This window comes from Zophobas morio, unplaced genomic scaffold (genome assembly GCF_036711695.1).
Source record: "Zophobas morio isolate AGI-343-1 ecotype UQ-CSIRO unplaced genomic scaffold, CSIRO_AGI_Zmor_V1 ptg000021l, whole genome shotgun sequence".
Taxonomy (NCBI): domain Eukaryota; kingdom Metazoa; phylum Arthropoda; class Insecta; order Coleoptera; family Tenebrionidae; genus Zophobas; species Zophobas morio.
In genome coordinates this window covers 28441933-28460382 of record NW_026972126.1, presented here as the reverse complement: position 1 = coordinate 28460382, position 18450 = coordinate 28441933, and the positions used below count along the sequence as shown (strand labels likewise).

At 40.9% G+C, this 18450-nt stretch overlaps 3 protein-coding genes across 7 annotated transcripts in view; all 3 read right to left on the bottom strand.

Annotated features, from left to right (window-relative positions):
• Window positions 1–459: 459 nt before the first annotated feature.
• Window positions 460–4659, bottom strand: LOC135131926 (atlastin-like). The gene is made up of 9 exons (XM_064059791.1): window positions 4547–4659; window positions 2200–2406; window positions 2000–2152; window positions 1795–1950; window positions 1465–1753; window positions 1225–1409; window positions 954–1172; window positions 741–905; window positions 460–691 (listed from the first exon to the last, which is right to left on the bottom strand). The coding sequence occupies exons 2-9, from the start codon at window positions 2401–2403 to the stop codon at window positions 497–499; spliced, it is 1566 nt and encodes a 521-aa protein (XP_063915861.1). The 5' UTR covers window positions 2404–2406; window positions 4547–4659; the 3' UTR covers window positions 460–496.
• On the bottom strand, window positions 2469–4584 carry LOC135131927 (atlastin-like). The gene is made up of 9 exons (XM_064059792.1): window positions 4502–4584; window positions 4140–4358; window positions 3935–4087; window positions 3731–3886; window positions 3398–3686; window positions 3169–3353; window positions 2892–3113; window positions 2692–2844; window positions 2469–2638 (listed from the first exon to the last, which is right to left on the bottom strand). The coding sequence occupies exons 2-9, from the start codon at window positions 4332–4334 to the stop codon at window positions 2516–2518; spliced, it is 1476 nt and encodes a 491-aa protein (XP_063915862.1). The 5' UTR covers window positions 4335–4358; window positions 4502–4584; the 3' UTR covers window positions 2469–2515.
• A 1490-nt stretch (window positions 4660–6149) lies between the features above and the next one.
• Window positions 6150–18450, bottom strand: part of LOC135132797 (potassium voltage-gated channel protein Shaw) — a 61121-nt gene continuing 48820 nt past the window's right edge. For 2 of the 5 annotated variants that reach the window (XM_064060998.1, XM_064060999.1), the window contains 9 exons: window positions 14717–14779; window positions 14377–14590; window positions 12758–12875; window positions 11060–11254; window positions 10551–10750; window positions 9756–10305; window positions 9471–9666; window positions 8157–8192; window positions 6150–7542 (listed from right to left, as the gene is read on the bottom strand). In XM_064060998.1, coding sequence (XP_063917068.1) covers window positions 7382–7542; window positions 8157–8192; window positions 9471–9666; window positions 9756–10305; window positions 10551–10750; window positions 11060–11254; window positions 12758–12875; window positions 14377–14585 — 1665 coding nt within the window. In that variant the 5' untranslated portion in view covers window positions 14586–14590; window positions 14717–14779 and the 3' untranslated portion in view covers window positions 6150–7381. Of the gene's footprint in view, window positions 7543–8109; window positions 8193–8412; window positions 8461–9470; window positions 9667–9755; window positions 10306–10550; window positions 10751–11059; window positions 11255–12757; window positions 12876–14376; window positions 14591–14716; window positions 14780–18450 lie in introns of those variants that run through there. The other 3 variants (XM_064061000.1, XM_064061002.1, XM_064061001.1) reach the window with 3 other exon arrangements.

Here is an 18450-nt window from a genome sequence, read left to right as displayed (position 1 = left end):
TTAATAATATATAATAACAGATTAATGTCCCATAGGCTCGACACTAAAAGTCTAACCAAACTAAAAAATTGGTCGAAGATTATTTCGACAGACCTTCCCTCGCCCCTGAAGTACAGCCCATCAAATCCTGTTTCTTTAAAAATTACAAGATTTGGGATGTTCTCGTTTTGCTTTCGCAGATCGTCTGGTTGATCACACGATGATACAAATTTTGCTATATAAGCGATTTTGATCCAAACTGAACTGCTCACAAGGTTTTATTTTTAATTAAATTCTACAGCGTGATCAACAAGTACTGGCATTTGTCAACCAACGTCATTTTTAAAAGCTTATGAAAGCTTGGTTATGACATTTTAATAAAAATAATCCATAACAAATTATGACATAAATGTCACTCTCATTTTATACTTTATTCTTGTAACTTTCCTATTGGAAAAGGTAAAGAATAAACACTTTAAGAAAATTACAACAGTGCTTGTTTATTATGTGCCACATATTACTTAAATAAGCGTCTAAATGGCGATGTCACCACTCCTGCAACGACATTTGTAGCACCCTGTACAATCTCAGCAATTCCCTTCAGTATCGGGTCTCCTTCATTTCTTTGTAAATCATCGATCTGATTTTGCAAGTCTTTCACATTATTTTGAAGTTCACTTTGTGCTTTCTGCGCCTCCGAAATAACAGATTGCTGCAAAAACATTAATTGTTGCTATTAAAAAAACAAATAACGACAACACCTGTTGCTCCACAATATTATCATATTTTTCCCTTTGTTGCTCAAACTTATTGTGAAACTCATTCTCAGTTTTCTTCAATTTTTCCCCAAATTCTCTCCTTTGTCGTTCTTTCTCTAGTTTCATAGAGTTCACTTTTCTATACTCAACAAAACTGTTCTCTATGCTCTGGAAACACATCAACAGTGAAACGAATTTAAAACACGCAAGTTTTACTTGACTGAGTTTCGCCTCGCACGTTTTCTTCATTTCGTCATCACCCATCATGTTCTTGCTTTGGAAAAACTTAACAGCTTCTGCTTTCAGAAGTTTGTGCTGAGCTTCTAGATGGATTTCTTCCAAGGCTTCTGCTTGCTCCACTAAAGAATTCATTGACGCCTTATACTGACTTTCTGCTTCTGCCAAAACGGCGCTGTGGTGAGCAGCAGACGTCGCCTAATAAACCCACAAACAAAATTTTTGACAAAAATGTTCACATAGAACTCACCAGGAACATCGATTCCAGTTTCGGCAGATCTCCAGTCATGAAATGTTCACAGTAACTTTGCACAAAGTGAACCAAATCGCCGACTTTTATCCTCTGACCGTTGACAGTTTTCGGTACTAGATTCTCAGGAGATAGAAGAAAGGGGGCTAGTTCTTCGACCGACTCTACAAACTCGCTGCTGACGTCTGCAACGAAACATTATTATTATTCAAAATCATTCTAAGTATTTTTAAAACAAACCTTGAAGTTCACCTCGGAAAGATATTTCCGTGGCCACCTTCTTTCCAGGGTGCGGCAAAAGAAAGCAGTTTATTTTTTTGAACAAACTTCGAATGTTGGCGTTTTGTTTTCTTAGCTCGTGGGGTTGTCCAGGTGCGTCTAGAAACTCTTCTAGGTAGTTCCGGCCTCCTCTTACCCCGTAGGGGTTTTCGTAAGGGCACTGCCAGTCTCTTATCAGAAAACACACATTCTGGAACGGCGCTTCTGAAGAGTTCTGGCCCGCAATCAGCTGACCGTAGCCTGAAAAGCACTGAAATTTTGAATAGAATCGAGTCCAAGCCAAAGAAGTACCTCCATGTGTTCCAGATCCGACTGACTGATTTGGTTTTTGAGGTTGTAGATTTGTACCGAGCTGATGAGGGTACTGATGGCGAAAACGGCAGCGCAGTGTTGCTTGGTGGTTTTGTTGTCGAAAGTACCTTGAGTGTCTAGCAAGATGATGGCAATCTAAATACAAGAGTATTAGACGAAATTTGAAACCGGTAGGAAGTGGTACCTCTTCTCCTGAAGGTAGTTCCGCTAGGAAGATTTCGGACCAAATTAGAATCCCCACTGTGTGTCTTTCCTTGCCACTTCTCCACTCAAAACCTGTGAGTTTGCTGTCACCCACGCTCAGCCAGTTTTTGTCCACTGAGATTTTTTTCTTATACTGCAAGAAAAATGGTAATGGTGGATTTTCCAACCGTTTGGTCTTACCTTCAGATCTAAGTACCGCAGGAGGAAGTTCAACAAAAATGATTTGCCTTGACGAAAAGTCCCAGTTATTGACACCACGCAAACTTGCTTATCTTTGATTTGTGGTTGCAGGAAGAGTTCTTGCAGTACTTGGAGATCTGTGGTTATTTTTCGGGTACCGTCCAAATTGACGAGTCTCAAGGCACAAGGGTTACTCGACTGCATCGTCTGCAATTTTATGTATGTTTATTTGTGTCTTAGAAAGTTTGTTTCATTTAGAACGAACACACTTTGGTTGTTTTAAAAAATTTATTCAAGACTATGAAACTCTACAAATTTACATGACACTGCAGATAAGTGGTACTTGTTCTTTAGGTCTGTTGTTAACTTGATTAACCAGATTTCCTACTTGCTGCTGGAGTTCTTGTTGAGTTTTACAATATTGTTCGATGGTGCTTGCCTACAAAAAAAAAAGATCAAACTTGAAACTTGATAAGGCAGAACTAATTTAACCTGTTGTTTGATAATCCCTTGATAGTTTTCCAATTTGTTGTCAAACTGTTGTTTCGTGGACTGAAGATCATTATTAAACTTGTCAAGATCCTTTTTTCTTTGTATTTTAATTTGGTTGAGTTTTTTATAAGATAGGAACATTTCATCCAAATCCTGAAACAAAATTTAACTAAACATTTTTAACGGTCAAAATGACTTACGTGACTCAGTTTTGCAAGAGACGCCCTCTTTATTTCTTCGTCTCCCATAATATTTTTGCTTTTGACGTAGTCGATAGCTTCTGATTTTTTTAATGTGTGGTGTGCTTGCAAGTTGACATCAGCCAAAATGTCTGAAGTCTCATTGACTAAAAGGTTCATGGTATTTTGGTATAGTTGTTGGGCTTCTGTTAGTACCACTTTGTAGTGTGCAGTGGAAGTGGCCTGTTCCAGAACGCAAAAACTTCAGTATCAAAAAATATTGATATGAATCACTCACCATGTACATAGATTCCAATTTGGGTATATCGTCATTCATAAAATTTTGACAATAACTTTGAATAAAATGTGCCAAATCTCCAAGTTTGATTGTCTCCCCGTTCACCGTTTTTGGAACCAGCTTCTCTGGCGCTAAAATGGAAGGAACAAAAGCTTCGACGGTTTGAAGAAACTCTTCACTGATTTCTAGAACACGAGTTGTCGATAAATTCCTTTTGAAACCAACTAACCTTCTAGTTGTCCTTGAAACGAGGGATTTGTGGCAACTTTCCCCCCCGGATGCGGCAACAAACAACAATTGATATTTTTGAAAAGTCTTTTAATGTTCTCGTTCTGCTTCCTCAGTTCTTCTGGTTGCTCTGCAGCGTTCAAAAACTGACCCAAATAGTGTTGGCCCCCTTCAGTACCATAGCTGGCCTCAAACGGGTACTGCCAATCCCTTATCAAAAAACAAAGATTCTGGAAAGGCGCTTCGCGCGAACTTTGATCCATCGCGAGTTGACCATACCCTGAAAAGCACTAATTTGCCGTTGATGCTTGCCCTACAAATTCCAAAAACGTACTTCCAAGTGTTCGAGATCCGCCTGATTGATTTGGTTCCTGAGGTTGTAGATTTGTACCGAACTGATTAGAGTACTAATAGCGAAAATAGCTGCACAATGGTGCCTGGTGGTTTTATTATCAAACGTTCCTTGCGTATCCATGAGTACTATAGCAACCTGTGACTAAAAAATCAGTTCTGGTGTAAAAGTACGTCTTTTGGCTACCTCTTTGTTCGACGGTAGTTTTGCCAGAAAAATTTCCGACCACATCAAAATCCCAGTTGTGTGTCTCTCGCTTCCGCACCGCCACGCAAACCCGGAAAGGTCACCGCCGTCAGCCGATAACCACTTTTCGGACGATAGTGATTTGCTCTTGTACTGAAAGTTGGTACGACTTTGGAGGTGTCCAGTTCTTCGTTTCGGTACTTACCTTCAGGTTTAAGTATCGCAATAGGAAATTGAGGAGGAACGACTTTCCTTGGCGGAAAGTACCGGTGATTGAAACCACACACACTTGTTTGTCTTTGAGGTCCGGGTGATTGAAGATTTCCGAAAGAACGTCAACGTTGGTGGTGATTTTGGTGTCGCCGCTAAGGTCGACGATTTTTCGCGCGATTGCGGTCATTTTAAATTGGATGAGTGAAGCTCACTAAAAGTCACGTGCTTAATTAAGGATAAGACACCGAGACATTGAAAAAAAAAGGAGAAAAAAAAAAGGGGGGGGAAAGGAAAAATAACCGTTTTCTAAACGAGAAAGCGCTAATGTAAAAAACTGAATTGCAGAATTCATACCTTAAACTATCAAATAAGATCACTTTTAACGAAACTTTCACTTACGTTAGCGAAATGGAAAACCCTTTTGTTTTGAAGTACTACACTCAGACAGCGTTATATATATCCACACTGACACCTAATAAACGATGATGTGTGTCAAAACGCTTTAATCCTTTTATAAGTCATGTTGTGACGAACATGGATTTTTTTATCTCCTTAGTACTACTCTGTGGTACCTAATTATCATTTTATTAAGTTTATCAGTCAAAGTGGCAGCACTTTATCTCTTTTATAAAACTAATAATGTCGCCGCACTAGAATTTTTCCTGGAAGGGAATTCCAATCTATTATTGATCTTCTAGTTACGTCTGTGTACTAGAGATTATTTGAAGATTTTAAGTATCTGTTTGGGTTTTTCCGGTTTCAAATGTTTCTATGTATTTTTATCAAAGCGAATGAAATTAATAATAATCAAAAATTTTTAACTATTGACACTTAATGCAGGTGAAAACCCTAGTGGGGTACCACCTAGAAGTCGCTATTAATTTTTCTAAACTTCTGTCTCCTCCATCTAGTACATATAATTTTGATGTTTACATCAACAGGAAATAGTTATTTCCGGATTAATACGAGCATCTTTTCTATTTGTCTTGCAGAAATTTTCCAATCGTGTCCAAGGTGCGAAGATTTGGAACTTCCATAAAAATTGAAATAACTACATCAGTTAAATATCGTGGGAAAAACCATTTCGGTACAAAGAAATAAATTATCAAACTTGACCTTTTAAACTGACTAACATGTTTTTTTATCAAAATATGAATACAATTTTGTTATTTACAAACTTATATAAGTGTACCCATAATTCTTATCTTATCAACTGGATAAACGTCATATGCTATTATGTACAAATCGCCACCGATATTCTGAAACATATTTTACAACAAAGTTATGTCAAGACAAAGTTTAGTGTGGTTTGAAAGAAGGGATAAAGCAGTGCGACATTTCACACTTGAGTTTGGTAGAAATTTTCGATAAGAAGTTAATGAGTACTTTCGTAGTGAAAAAGATCTCTAAAAGTTGAAGTCGGTCTTGTGAAAATTTGGTATTGTTGTAGGCTTATCTACAATATCTGTACCAAAATAACACTGATGGGGCAAATTCAAGGAGTGGAAAAATACGAGAACTAACAATATGACGTTATATACAAGTCTGCTACTCCAACAGTTTCACCACTCGGAAATTAAAGCAGATTTAACTAATTTTCCACCATTTAGAAAATTTAGAATATTAACTTTAAAATTGATTTGCTGATACGTCATCATAACTAGATATAATACCATTAATAGTCACTCAAGTGAACAATTTAGAAAACAAATTGAAAACTTTTTTCTCCACCTATTGGAGAATTTGCCCGAGAAAGGAAAACAAGTTTATTATAGCGTCGTTGTCATAAATTTTTTTGAAGGGGCTGTTTTTTTTTTTAAATTGTGCTTCGCACTAGTAATAAGAAGTTCCGGAAGCCAAAGCTTTCATTTTTTTGGTGCAGGTTTTGCTACTGTACCACAGATGGCGGCACCGCACAGATTGTACGTTTGCTACTGTGGCTTGTTTTGGAGTATTCTATCGAGTGATGAATGAGGGGTCGTGTAAATAATGAAAAAGTCGATAAAATCCTGTATTATTTATTTATCGAAATTTCTACAATTCTCATATCATGTTCAGGAAGAATCCAACAACTTATCATATAATTACGTGGTGAGAAGGTGAAATAATTAGTGTTGTTATTACAATGCTTAATGTGTATGTATAACAAAGTCGCATCATTTCGTAACATGGAAATATCTTTTAAAATTTATTATTACTATAATACAAGTTTTATTATTATTATTTCAATCATCATTATCATCGTCGCCGATAAAATAAATTTTCTACGTCCTATTAGTCAGAAGAGCAATCGGCCACGGTAGAAAATCTATTTTAAAAAAGCCCACAATAACAGCAATCATAACAATAATATGATCGAGAACAGTATAATTAAGTATACTATCTGTTTTATTATTATAATAGATAAACGCTTTATAGTTTCTTTGTCATACAGCATTTTACTTTAGTCGCTGGTAAACCGGGTCTATCAGCGATAATTTTAAAATGTCCCTAATCTACGTTTCATTACAATAAGAGCAAAGGCCAAAAATCGTAATTTACAGTAATACAGCGATTACAATATCTTTACAAAAAAATTAATACTCTAGCAACTGTGTATCACAATGATTATAGTTTCCTTCAATTGTATATTACATTCTTGGTCCGAACCGTTAGAAAAAATCGAGAACCGAACGAAAACACAGATATGTGACACAATGACTCCCGTCTTAAAAACTCGCCAATAAACTTTGTAAATTCAACATGGACCCATATTTGTACAACAACTCTCAACAATAATCTTTTATACATTTAGAATGGGAAAATCTGAGAAGTAAAGCCGAAAGATCGTAGTTTGACAACATCTAACACGTCGATTTGTGCATACTGATTGGTCCCTAACCCCTATTGCAATATGCACTACACCCTGTAGAGGCCTGAGCACGGCAGCGCCCTCTATACTCAAACCCCGTCGCGATCAGCCGGGTCGCCAACCAAAAATTGCAACGTGAGATATGCTATTGTTACTACGCTGAGCAAGTGGGACCGGATATGTCGTTACTACTACCAGTGGCGTTGCAATTTCTGCCGCTTGGAAGTCTCCGTCTGACGGGATGCTCGCTTAATACTATTGTTAACATTATTATTATTATTATTATTATTATTATTATTACTTAATCACGATATGCTACGTGTACTATACAACATACAAAACTCGAGCACTTTCCAGTTCTTGGTGAAGAGTTTTTGGCAGCTTTAGTTCGGTGATTTCAGGGTGGTGTACGTCTGGCCGGAGCCTTGGGCAAGGTTCACCTGCGAAGGAGAGAATTCCAGCTTGGGCTTGCAGATCATTACGGCAGGGTTCGACTCCAGGCCGTTGGGGTTGAGTGATGACGTCACCACGCTCATTACGGTACCTGCGGACACCTAGCTTAGGGCGGGCTTCGAAGGGGCGCAAGCGACATGAGTGAAAGCGATCAGATGTGAGAGAAATGGAAAAATGGTGCCGAAGGAGGGCCAAAGTGGAACCTCAACAATCGACAATTTTTGATAAACTTTCCCGAATTGTCGAAATTCCACCCAAAGTATGCATATGAGTCCAAAAAACCAACACACTAGACTGATAAAAGTACAGAATTCTGAAATATAAATACGAAATCACGACAACTAGCACCGAACAAACAGTCAAACACCCTAGTCATCTACTTACAACAAACAAAAAATCGCCTTCTCATTCCCACAACGAAAATACACCAACAACAATAAAACTAATAACAACGTCGTTCCATTAACCTCATCATCATTAGTCATTACCATGCAGAATCTCGTTTAGTAAACGCTAAAGTATACCACACACGATACACGCTTGTACCAGGGAAATTACAGGGTAATTAAGGTTATGGTAAAGAACACGTAACGTCAAAAATATAACATGCCAAACTAAGATTAGTCATTCCACAACGAAAACATCACTTTAATAATACCCCATCGTGTTTTTATTCCCTATTCATTTCTGTGTTTGTTTTCGTACCGTTCAAACGCAAATTCGAATGACGACGTTCATCATCTGAAAAAACAGGCCTGTGGTCAGAAAAACACAACAGAGGGGCGTCGAAAAAAATTTCAAAAATGAAGAAGAAAAACACAGACGCGCTCGTTACGTTTGAGTAGTGTGTGAACGTCGCTTTACTTTCGTCTCAAGCATTGATCGGTTAATTGCGAAATGCCAAACATTGCATGCAATTTATATTCAGAACTGTGAAACCACCTTTAATTGCTGAACATACCTTAGTGTACGTGACTAGGAATTTGAGGTTAGTTAAAGGAGTCCATACCTGAAAAAGTTTGTCGGATGTAGACAGGGCGTTGATTAGATCGGCGGATGAAGTTGGCACTTTATTGGCGGATTTATTTTTCATAGGCGATGGAAGTGTCGTATTGATTGCTTTAATGTTTTACGTTAAATGTGACAACACTGCTGCATCTAATTTATTACGGTTTTTCGAACAGTGGCGTCTCACAATTTTTTTTTTTTAATTATTTTTATCGTTATATTTGCAGCTGAAAACGCCACTCGTTTCGCTATCTCTCGAAACAACTCGATTTTCACTAATCCGCGCTAGTTCTCCGTCATAAACTTGGCAACAGTTCCATAAAACCCCCCTACTCTCCAGTGCAAAAACACCCTTAAACCGCCACTCCCAGCGCCGTTTTTCCGACTAAACATTGTGTACAATCTGTCAGGAAATATCTTCATCCGCTAAAACTATCCAGCAAACTGCCAAGTAAAGAACGAGAAGTCGTTCAAAATTACGACTTGAAACGATAATACACGAACAATAAAAATCGTATAGTCGTCTGCGAGATAAGAGCCATTCCAAGTCGACTTTTTCATTTTTCTCCGCACACGATGAAACATTAAATCAAGCAGGTCTTCGCGCCACGTGACAACTTCATCGGCCGGGTTCGTGCAAGCTCGGATTGAGGTTAGGTTTCTCAACAAAACGCCGTTCGCCCACTACTGAAACGCCGCCACTGCGTGAGCAAGTGTAGGGCCCCGTCGAGTTGGCCTTGGAACGCACCCACCAACTGGTGTCCGTTTGTCGTGCCAAGGCCAACGCGATGCCGACCACAAGTGTCAAAATAGTGTAGTGCGATCACGTGACATACGCCACCTAACGGACACACTCGAACCTCCTCAAAGCATCTGGTCGTCGTAATGGCGACTGTCGTTTCTATCGATGACCACGTGGTCGAATCGACGGTCATTATCTAATCGAGAAAACAAATGACAGGGGAAATGAATGATCGGATGAGCGTGTTGGGGCGAGGGGGCGCAGCTTACCCATCTTGGGACCGGGCCCGCCCATCATGTCCTTGGGATGGTTTGACTTGACGGCGTTCATTCGGCGGTTCTGAGCGGCGGCGGAGCTCACGGGGACCCCTGGAGGACCCGTGGGGCCCTGCCCGGGCAGTCGGGGGCCCCGCGTGGGCTCCACGGGGAGGACTCGGCGGCGTTTCTTCGGAAGTTTCGCTCTTGCCTACAAGATTGAGTTTATTATCTAGACTTTCCGCGACGCCTAGAAACTATAGAGACTCCTCGAGTGGGGTTGAGGGGGTGGGTGCTTACCTGCGTATGGCTGTAATACATGGCAAAATTGGAAACGATCACAGGCACGGGCAAGGCGATAGTAAGCACACCGGCGAGAGCGCACAAAGCCCCCACGAACATCCCGATGTACGTCTTTGGCACCATGTCTCCGTACCCCACCGTGGTCATAGTGACCAGCGCCCACCACAGCCCCAACGGGATACTCTTGAAGTCATTGTCAGGGTTTGTCTGTATCCTTTCCGCGTAATACACCAAACTGGCGAAAATCACTATACCCAGCACTAGAAAAAACACCAGGAGGGTGAGCTCCTTCGCGGAGGCGCGGAACGTCTGTATCAGGATCTTGAGGCCGGAGGAGTGCCGGGTCAGCTTGAACAGGCGCATGATGCGGATTATGGAGAAGAACTCCATGATGTCGGCGTTCTCGAGGTGGGCGGCGTACCGGCGGAGGATCAGGTCGATGTAGAAGCTGGCGGTGGCGATGTAGTCGATTATGTTCACGGAGGAGTTGATGAACTCGCACTTGTTGGGCGAGGCGATGAAGCGGACGAGGATCTCGAAGGTGAACCTACGAATACGAATAACAATACGAATAAGGTCCCAAGTACCTTTTCGATGTCCAGCGACAACGTGGTCGGTCCTAGATCTAGTACAACTAAATCTAGAAGGGACCAACAGAATCTGGCGCTGCGAGAGCGCTCTCAGAAAACAAACACCGCTTAATTTCGACGGAACAATGCAACTGCGGCCGATTTCAGACTTAGGGTTTAATTAACTGCAAGCCCATTGTTCCACACACAAAACTGTACAAACCATGCGTTGCAGATGCACTCGATGTAGAAAAAAGCGACGTGGGCGTCCGTGTCGAACTTGTCGATGATGAAGTCTGTCCCATTGGTAGCAGTCCGGACGGGGACGGTTTTGATGACGGGCACTTTCATGTCGGGGTGGGTTTTCAGGCAGAACGACAGAATCGACACGCAGATGAAAAATACTGATAGTACGCCTATTACCTGCAAGAGATTCGCAAAACGCCAAAAATGCGGTCAGTAATGAGGAGTGTCTAAGGGACTGAGGTCTAGGGGACAGAAGGTGACTTTGCCTATATTTTAGCCAAACTAATGATTTAGTGCCTCTCTGGCGCCCCCGAATTTCCCGCGATTTGCCGAATATCGCCCGAGATGTTTATCGCCTCTCTATTCTTTTGTAATCTAAGTTCGCGTGTCTGCGAATGCATAAAGCTCCCCGTTGGCATGTTCCCTTTGGCACGAACACGAATTTCGGACATAATGTCGCATAAATCATCGAGTTCCGGTTCCTACCTTGGCCGCCGTCGAAGAGTACGGTTCGTCGAAAAGCGACCATATTTTGGGTTTGATCATTTGCCACCAGCTCAGCGTTCCCTTGAAGTAGTCTTCTTCGAAACCGAACTTCCGAGCGATCTCTTCGTCGCTCGGCTTCTCGGTGTCGAGGTCCAGGCGGTCGAGGACTGCGAGGGTTTCCTGGGTGTCCCTGTGCTGAAAACGACCACAACGATTTTAACAAATTTATCTATATTTGAGGACTTTATTATTAATGCATTGGAAGGTGACGCATGTTATCACAACCTTTGACGGTGTGGACCATAAAATATTGGTGGCAAAGCTGAAAAACATGAATTCGGATCCTATATGTATTAAATGGGTAGAAAGTTTTATTAGTAAGGGTTGTCAGTTTGTAAAACCGGGTAACTTGATTTCACTGTGGTTTCCAGTGCTCCTCAAGGGGTATACTGTGGTTCCGTACAATTTATTTTGTATATAAATGACGTCTCGATTACAATATTTCCTTAGCTTATGCTAGGAAAGTAAAAATTCTAGAAAATCTGTAAAAAATTGTTCACGGAATTCATTCCAAGTCTCCTGAACAGAAAACTGTCAAAAACCTTGCATTTATTTAAATTAATACTAAAATAGTCCGATTAATAAAGAGTACAACGCTTAATTTTGTTCTATCATGTAAAACGGAGGCATAAAATTAAATTGAATTAAGCAGCTCGCAAATCTTTTCCATCGTGCTGTTCATAATTGACTTCATATGCTCCAGTTTAATTTTACACAGATTACATCCAATCCATCTTCCGTCTTTTAAAATGCAGCTCTAATTAATCAACATCACACTTAGTGACTCCATCGCAAATTTAAAATTAAAATTTAATCTAATTTTTGACGCTACATTAAGTACCGCGCATATTAATAAACAGACAAAGCTTGCGAGATTTTTAACGGAACGAGGATAAGTTTTCCAAAGTGAATACGACAACAAAAGAAAATTCAAGGTGAACTCAATTAACATACGTCCGTACAAATAATTAAACCATCCCTAATTATTAAAAACTAATTATGCAATTAATTTCCTTATTAGCAATTCTAATTCAGAACCTCCCCCGTAATTTTCCCTAATCACCTTGTGCGAATAGCGCCGTTTAGTTCAAGGCCGCCGCAGGGCCGGACTGGCCTCAAGCACTTTTAAAATTGAAGCCAACTGTGAGTCGCTAATTTTTCAAAATCGCACTCCGACATTGTGGCGTCCCTTCGACTGCAAACACGGCGGCATTATTTTGAGTAATAGTTGGACAAACATTATCGGACCGGCCCTAAATCATCCCCAATCGAACTATCCAAAACAAACAGCTCGGTTTTCATAGCTTTTGTTGATTTCGGCAGTCATGTTTACCGATACGGCGACCATAAATCTGGAGCGATCGCCTAAAAATAGAAGAAGTGGCGATTAAAGAAGAGGGTTGTTTTTGCGGACTTGACAGATGGAGGTTGTCAGAAAGTTTTTGTCGTTGTGTATTGTTGGGTGGAAAAAATATCGATCCTGGCCTGGAATTCGAGCGTGTTTGCGTAAGGCGCGATCCCCGAATGCCTCCAGGCTGAATCTAACTTTAACATTATCCTAGCATTATCCTGAGACCGACAATTTCCATGTTAATTAAATTCTACACAGTGTGAAATTAATAACATCCTGTTACTTACCTGGGTGTATGTCATCCAGCAACAGGGTTCGACTTGATTGGCGTCTAGACCCCAGAATTCGAGCTCCTCTTCGAACAGGGGGCCGCACACGTCGGAGGGGTAGTGCAGCTTCCCGGTCCTGGGGACGCAAAATCGGGAAGTAAAACGGATTGCAAATTTGAGCGAACAGATGCAGACAGACAGACAGACGGAAACGGGCACCTATTTTTTCGTAGTCTAGGGGTCATGGAACGTCGAGAAAACATAAAGGTAGCCAGTCGTCCAATGGACTCAATTAAATAAAATTTGTGTTTCTCTGGGGACAAATGATGATGAGCGGCCGTAATTAAACAGACCGGATATTGGAAATAACTGGGTCAAAGAATTAATGACAGTAGATGATTGCATATTTCAGCAGGGAAAGCAAAAGGGAAACGAGAGTTTTCGTCGATAATTTTTAGAATATATTTGTCGGCGGCAAAGGTGCCCAGAAATCGTGGTTTAAATTCACGTATTGGATTCGCTTCTACCTACTTACAACAACGTAAAACCGTAAATTAGTCGGAATAAGATGTCGCTAGTTTACGACCGCTCTCCCGCCAAATTCGCTTCAAATTAACTGCCAACATTATAATTTGAACATTATCTCATACGAGCGCTCATAAACTCGAATCCCATCTTAACGTCCTAAATGGATTCTGTTTTACATAAACATAAAAATTAATTCCCGCCATTGTGCCTAATCTCATTTTCCTTATTCCGCACATTCATCCGCTTCTTTGTTTTTGTGCCATTAAGCACATCCCTAGTTCGTCTGGATCTCGTCGCCAGTTTTTCCTCGGTTCGTGTTAGTTTGTTCTACAAGTTTAAAAACGCGTGCGAACTTTTTCGCAATAGTAAACATTTACCGAGTTTTCCGTTCGCTTGTCACGAATGATATGTTGCCTCGGGAAAATTTCCAGATAGATTTGATGGATCGAGGAAAAGTGAGAAGACGAATTGAATCGTTGATCAGACAGGTTTTCTCACGCCGTCTACAGAACCGAGTTTATTCGACATTAAAAGCTTAAATGGGTTTCCTGATATCTCCCATAGAATTTACTTGAGATATTTAAGTATTAAAAGCGCCATTTCCACTACGTAAAGAATTTATTGCGCTGGAGGAGCTTCGTTAGCACGCCACGGCAGGGGCGGGCGAAGGGGAGAAAAAAGGGCACCCCTAAGGACCCGAAGTGACAGCGTATTTTACATCATACATCATCGCCTGCTGAAATCTCTCGAGCGCATTTACGATATTTCAGAGCAGAGGCACCGAAGGAGCGGCTGGCTTGCACAGACATCAAACTTTATTGCTGATAAGGGAAGCAATTTAACAGGTTGGGTCAAATCAGTACTCAGCTTAAACAATGCTGCAGCACCGAATAATAGAGGCGAAAATCTCTCGAAGCGCTTTTCCAGCGCCGAAATAATGAATATGATTTTGTGAAGTTGGCTCGTCGGGTCGGAGTACCTTAATGACGGCCCACCTCCCCCGTAATCACCCCTCCTCATGCAAATCCGAAGTCTTTTTTCGCCCGACCGACTTCGTAAAACTCCCCCGCCGTTTAATTCGCGGCGACTTTTAATAACAGCCCTCTGACCTGTAATAATTGAGGACCTGCGCGAAGACTCCCGGGTGCCTGTCGAAAAAGTACTCGTTGAGTATGGGATCGTAGTTGGCCAAGGCCTCGGTCAGACGTGACAATCTAGTGGCCGGGATCTTCTTGAGCGTGGCCTTGTACGTCTCGTGACGTATGCCCCCCACGTTCAGGACCACCCTGTTTTCGGCGTCCATGTTGATGAGATTCATGGCGGCTGGAAAAAAAATGAAGACGACTGTAGGGGGCGGATTTGCATTGGTGATTTCGGGATACAATGGCTGTTTTCGGGGAGATTGGCTGCGAAATTTGCACCTGTTCGGCGCGCTTGATGGAAACTCACCGGGTTATTTGTTACGGACGATGCGCTGAAAAATCCATCTTGTCAGCCGAAGTCGTTACGGACCTGGAACAAATGAAGGCCGATTTAGGGATTTTTGTCGTGGCGGTTTAGGCGAGATGCGCCGCTGGAAATGGGCGACGGGGTTTGGGAAAATTAATTTAACTGAGACGAGGCGCGGGAAATCGGGTTACTTTTTTATGAGCTGGTTGCGGGATTTGGTACAAATGTGTCGCAGGGGGAGGGGTGACGACACACTACCTAACATAAAACTAGGCCCGTTGCCATTACGGCCCTTATTTCTTGTGCAGCCAAAAAAAAACTCTTTCAGCTATTCGGGGGTTTCACGAAAGAGCAAGTGGCAAAAAATTTAAGCTGTAGAGTCCATTTAGTTTAATGTATATTAACTTTAAATAAAAGAATATGTTTAAATTATTATTAGACAATACAATTACGATAAAAGTAGTTATGGATTCGTCATCTTGAGACAATTTTCACCAGAAATACAATTTTTTATATCGGTTTAATCAATTTTAAATTTTTAAAACAAAATGTTGGAGGCGCCGGGATGATAATTTTTAAAAATATTTATTTCTAGGAATTATAATGAAACATTTGTTTAAATTTCTTGAAATCTGTAAGCTAATAAAATGTGGATAAGAATACATTGTTCGGATCAACTTGATCAAGTTTAAATTTTTGAGGAAAAGTAGCTGAGGCACTCTAATAAAAAATAACTTTAATAATAATTATTTCGGGATTTTGTAAGAAACTTGTGCCGGAAATGTTTAAATGCTAAATATTTCCGGGGAAATCGTTCAAAGTTGAATGTTTTGACACCTGAACAAAATAACAGGGTTTCGTTTGTCGCGATTTCTTCATGAATTAATCATCAAAGCGCGCCATCCTTGTCTCAAATTAGAACAACCCCAACGATGATCTCGTTGAGGGCCCATTGTGAGGGTTGTTGAAACGGGCCGAGTGCACCGCTAAAAGAATAATAGATCGTTAACCTGGAAGCGACGTTCGTCAGAAGAAGCAAAAGGTCTTCCCGAAATTGTCGTATTCGGCGATTTTGCGGTGGTGACACCCGTTCGAGGCGCGCAAAGGGGATGAAAAGTTGGTCCCGAGCACCTGTCAGGAGTTATCTTTAGAGCGCTTTGTGTTGCAAATGTGGCGGAATTCAACCGACTTTGTGCCTGCGATGCCCAGGTGAAACAGTTTCTCCAAATTAATTCCTTTTGTAGGGTCATTCTCTCGAAATGATTCGCTTAATCACGCTAAACCAACATCGCAAAAATCGCGCCCCCGCCGTCCCCGGAAAGAGCGACAGATTCTCCCGAAAGGCTCTCGATAAAGGGAATCCAGAACTAGGCACTTCCCGACTTTCGACATCAAACAATCAATCCATCTCCTGCGAAATTTTGTTTGGACTCGAGTAACCGCCATCTCTATTCACAAAGACAAACTCGGCCGACCTTCGGCCTTATTGATGGAGGCGGCGCTCGGCTTCGATTAATCGTCCATTTTGTACAATTTGCCGCCATATCCATAAATCGCGCGAACATCTGCATTGCCGTGTAATTCTCTCGTCCGGCCTATTAAAATTCCCGAGGATTTCCGAACGGCGCCCAAGAGACTGTTAAACAATCAAACGCGGCTACAACTTTTGCTGCTTCGATCGGGGCGGCGAAGACGGGGAACCACAAGCCGTCTCACAATAATCACTACGACTTCACACCACTCGAACCCTTAATAAAGAAAGCAAATTTCAAGTTTCTAATAACTACCACAAAGACAATTATTATGTACAGTATACCTACTCTCGGTCCATAGGCGTCTCATACCCTCGCGCCGCCCCTGGTCGCGCCACCGCAGACGCATAAATTTTTATTGCACTGATAAGGCATAAAGTCAATGCGGTGACGTAATGGCGAAAAGTCACGCGAGGAAATCCCCCGCCAATTAGCAGGGCCTGCTCGGATGAATCGACGTCGTTAAGGCTTTGATCTACGTCGGTTCGACGAAGCGCCGCCAGGGCGCGATTTGCATTGCAAAATGTAATTGACGCCGCGGACCGGTCGAGCCCGGTTTAGGTTATAATTGGTTCGGGGGCGGGGAGGGGGAGGTTATTGGCGGCGTGTATATGGAAATGTCAAAAGTTTCGCCAAGACTTGCAGCTGATAGGTTCGTAACGGGGTGACGTGAAGGCGCTCGGAGCCGGGGGCGGCGTAACTTCGTTGCCGTGATTTTGGCTGGAAAACTGTCGTAGGTGAAGTGTACAGCTAGACTTCTTTGAGAGTTGAGAAATAGTTAGGGAATTGAGTGGGTGACGCAGATGCTGGTTTTTGGTGAGAGTGCGAGAATAATTAGGGGTAGAGTGTTTAACGCAGACGCTGGTACGAACGTTTCGGTGTTGTGAGTGGGTGCAGCGTGTGTGTGTCGATCATGATAGTCAATAATTGCCATTAAATTTACATACAAATTTCGGGTCGAATTTTATTTTTAGTAATTGAATAAAATAATAGAGCAGGCACAGATTTCAACACAAAAAGATCAATTTATTTCATATCAGTGTTACCAACAAAGCACAAAACGTTGATTTTAAATTAATAAAAAATAAAATAATAGTTTTTAAAAATATCTATTTCTCGGGTTTTAGCAAAATTCTTACAGGAAATCATCCATTTTAGAAGAACTGGTGCATTTTTTCCTTAAATGTCTTCGAGTCTAACTATTTAAAAAATTGCAAGTTCGAGATTTAACCTAACTTTGGTGATTATATAAAAATAAATTTAGTTTCTTTATTTGAACCTACACCTACGTAGATCTAGATTGGTAATTTCGAGAAAATGTTTAATAAAAATGCTCAATTTCATAGTAATTTGATTAATTTTAACAATTTTGGAAATTGTGGTGGAGACGCCGGAATGATAATTTTTAAAAATATTTATTTTTGTTGAATCGTAAGAGCCTTGGATCGAGGAAGTGGAAAAAGGGGCATTTGTCGAATCGAAAGACCTTTGGATCCAGGAAAAGGAGAAAGGGAATTTTGTCGAATCGAAAGATCTTTGGATCGAGGAAGTGGAGAAAGGGACTTTATCAAATCGAAAGATTGTTGGATTGAGAAAGTGGAAAAAAGGAAGAACGGGGACATTGATGAATCGAATGATCTTTGAATCCAGGAAGTGGAGAAAGGGGACTTTGACGAATCGAAAGATCTTTGAATCGAAGAAATTGAGAAAAGAGCACCTTCTCGAATCCTAAGAGCATTGGATCGAAGAAGTGGAGAAAAAACGTTCGCAGAAAACGCTATGTGTAAGAATAAACGACGCGTTTCTTAAAATTTATTGATGTTTCAGTAAGCCGACACAGCCAACACAGATTTTACCCCAGGTAAATTTTCTTTTACGAAATATTTATAAATTTCAACTTTGCTCATAAAATGAGATAATTTTTTATATAAACTTGAAAGAAATTCCTAGCGAAACAGACGCTTTGCGTCAAGAAACACAGCAACAAGTCTTGCTTTTTTCAGGCCTCGACGAAAATTCAAACGTATCTTTTATTTAAAATTAACATTGAGTCAAACGGACAAACGGTGACATGTCCCGTTTGAATATTTAAATTTTTTACTAGCAGCCGTCAGTCACTTCGTGAAAACCTCGAATAAAAAAATACAAAATAATTCATAAAGGAATTCGGCAAAACAGACAAAAATAATTAAGTTGCAAATA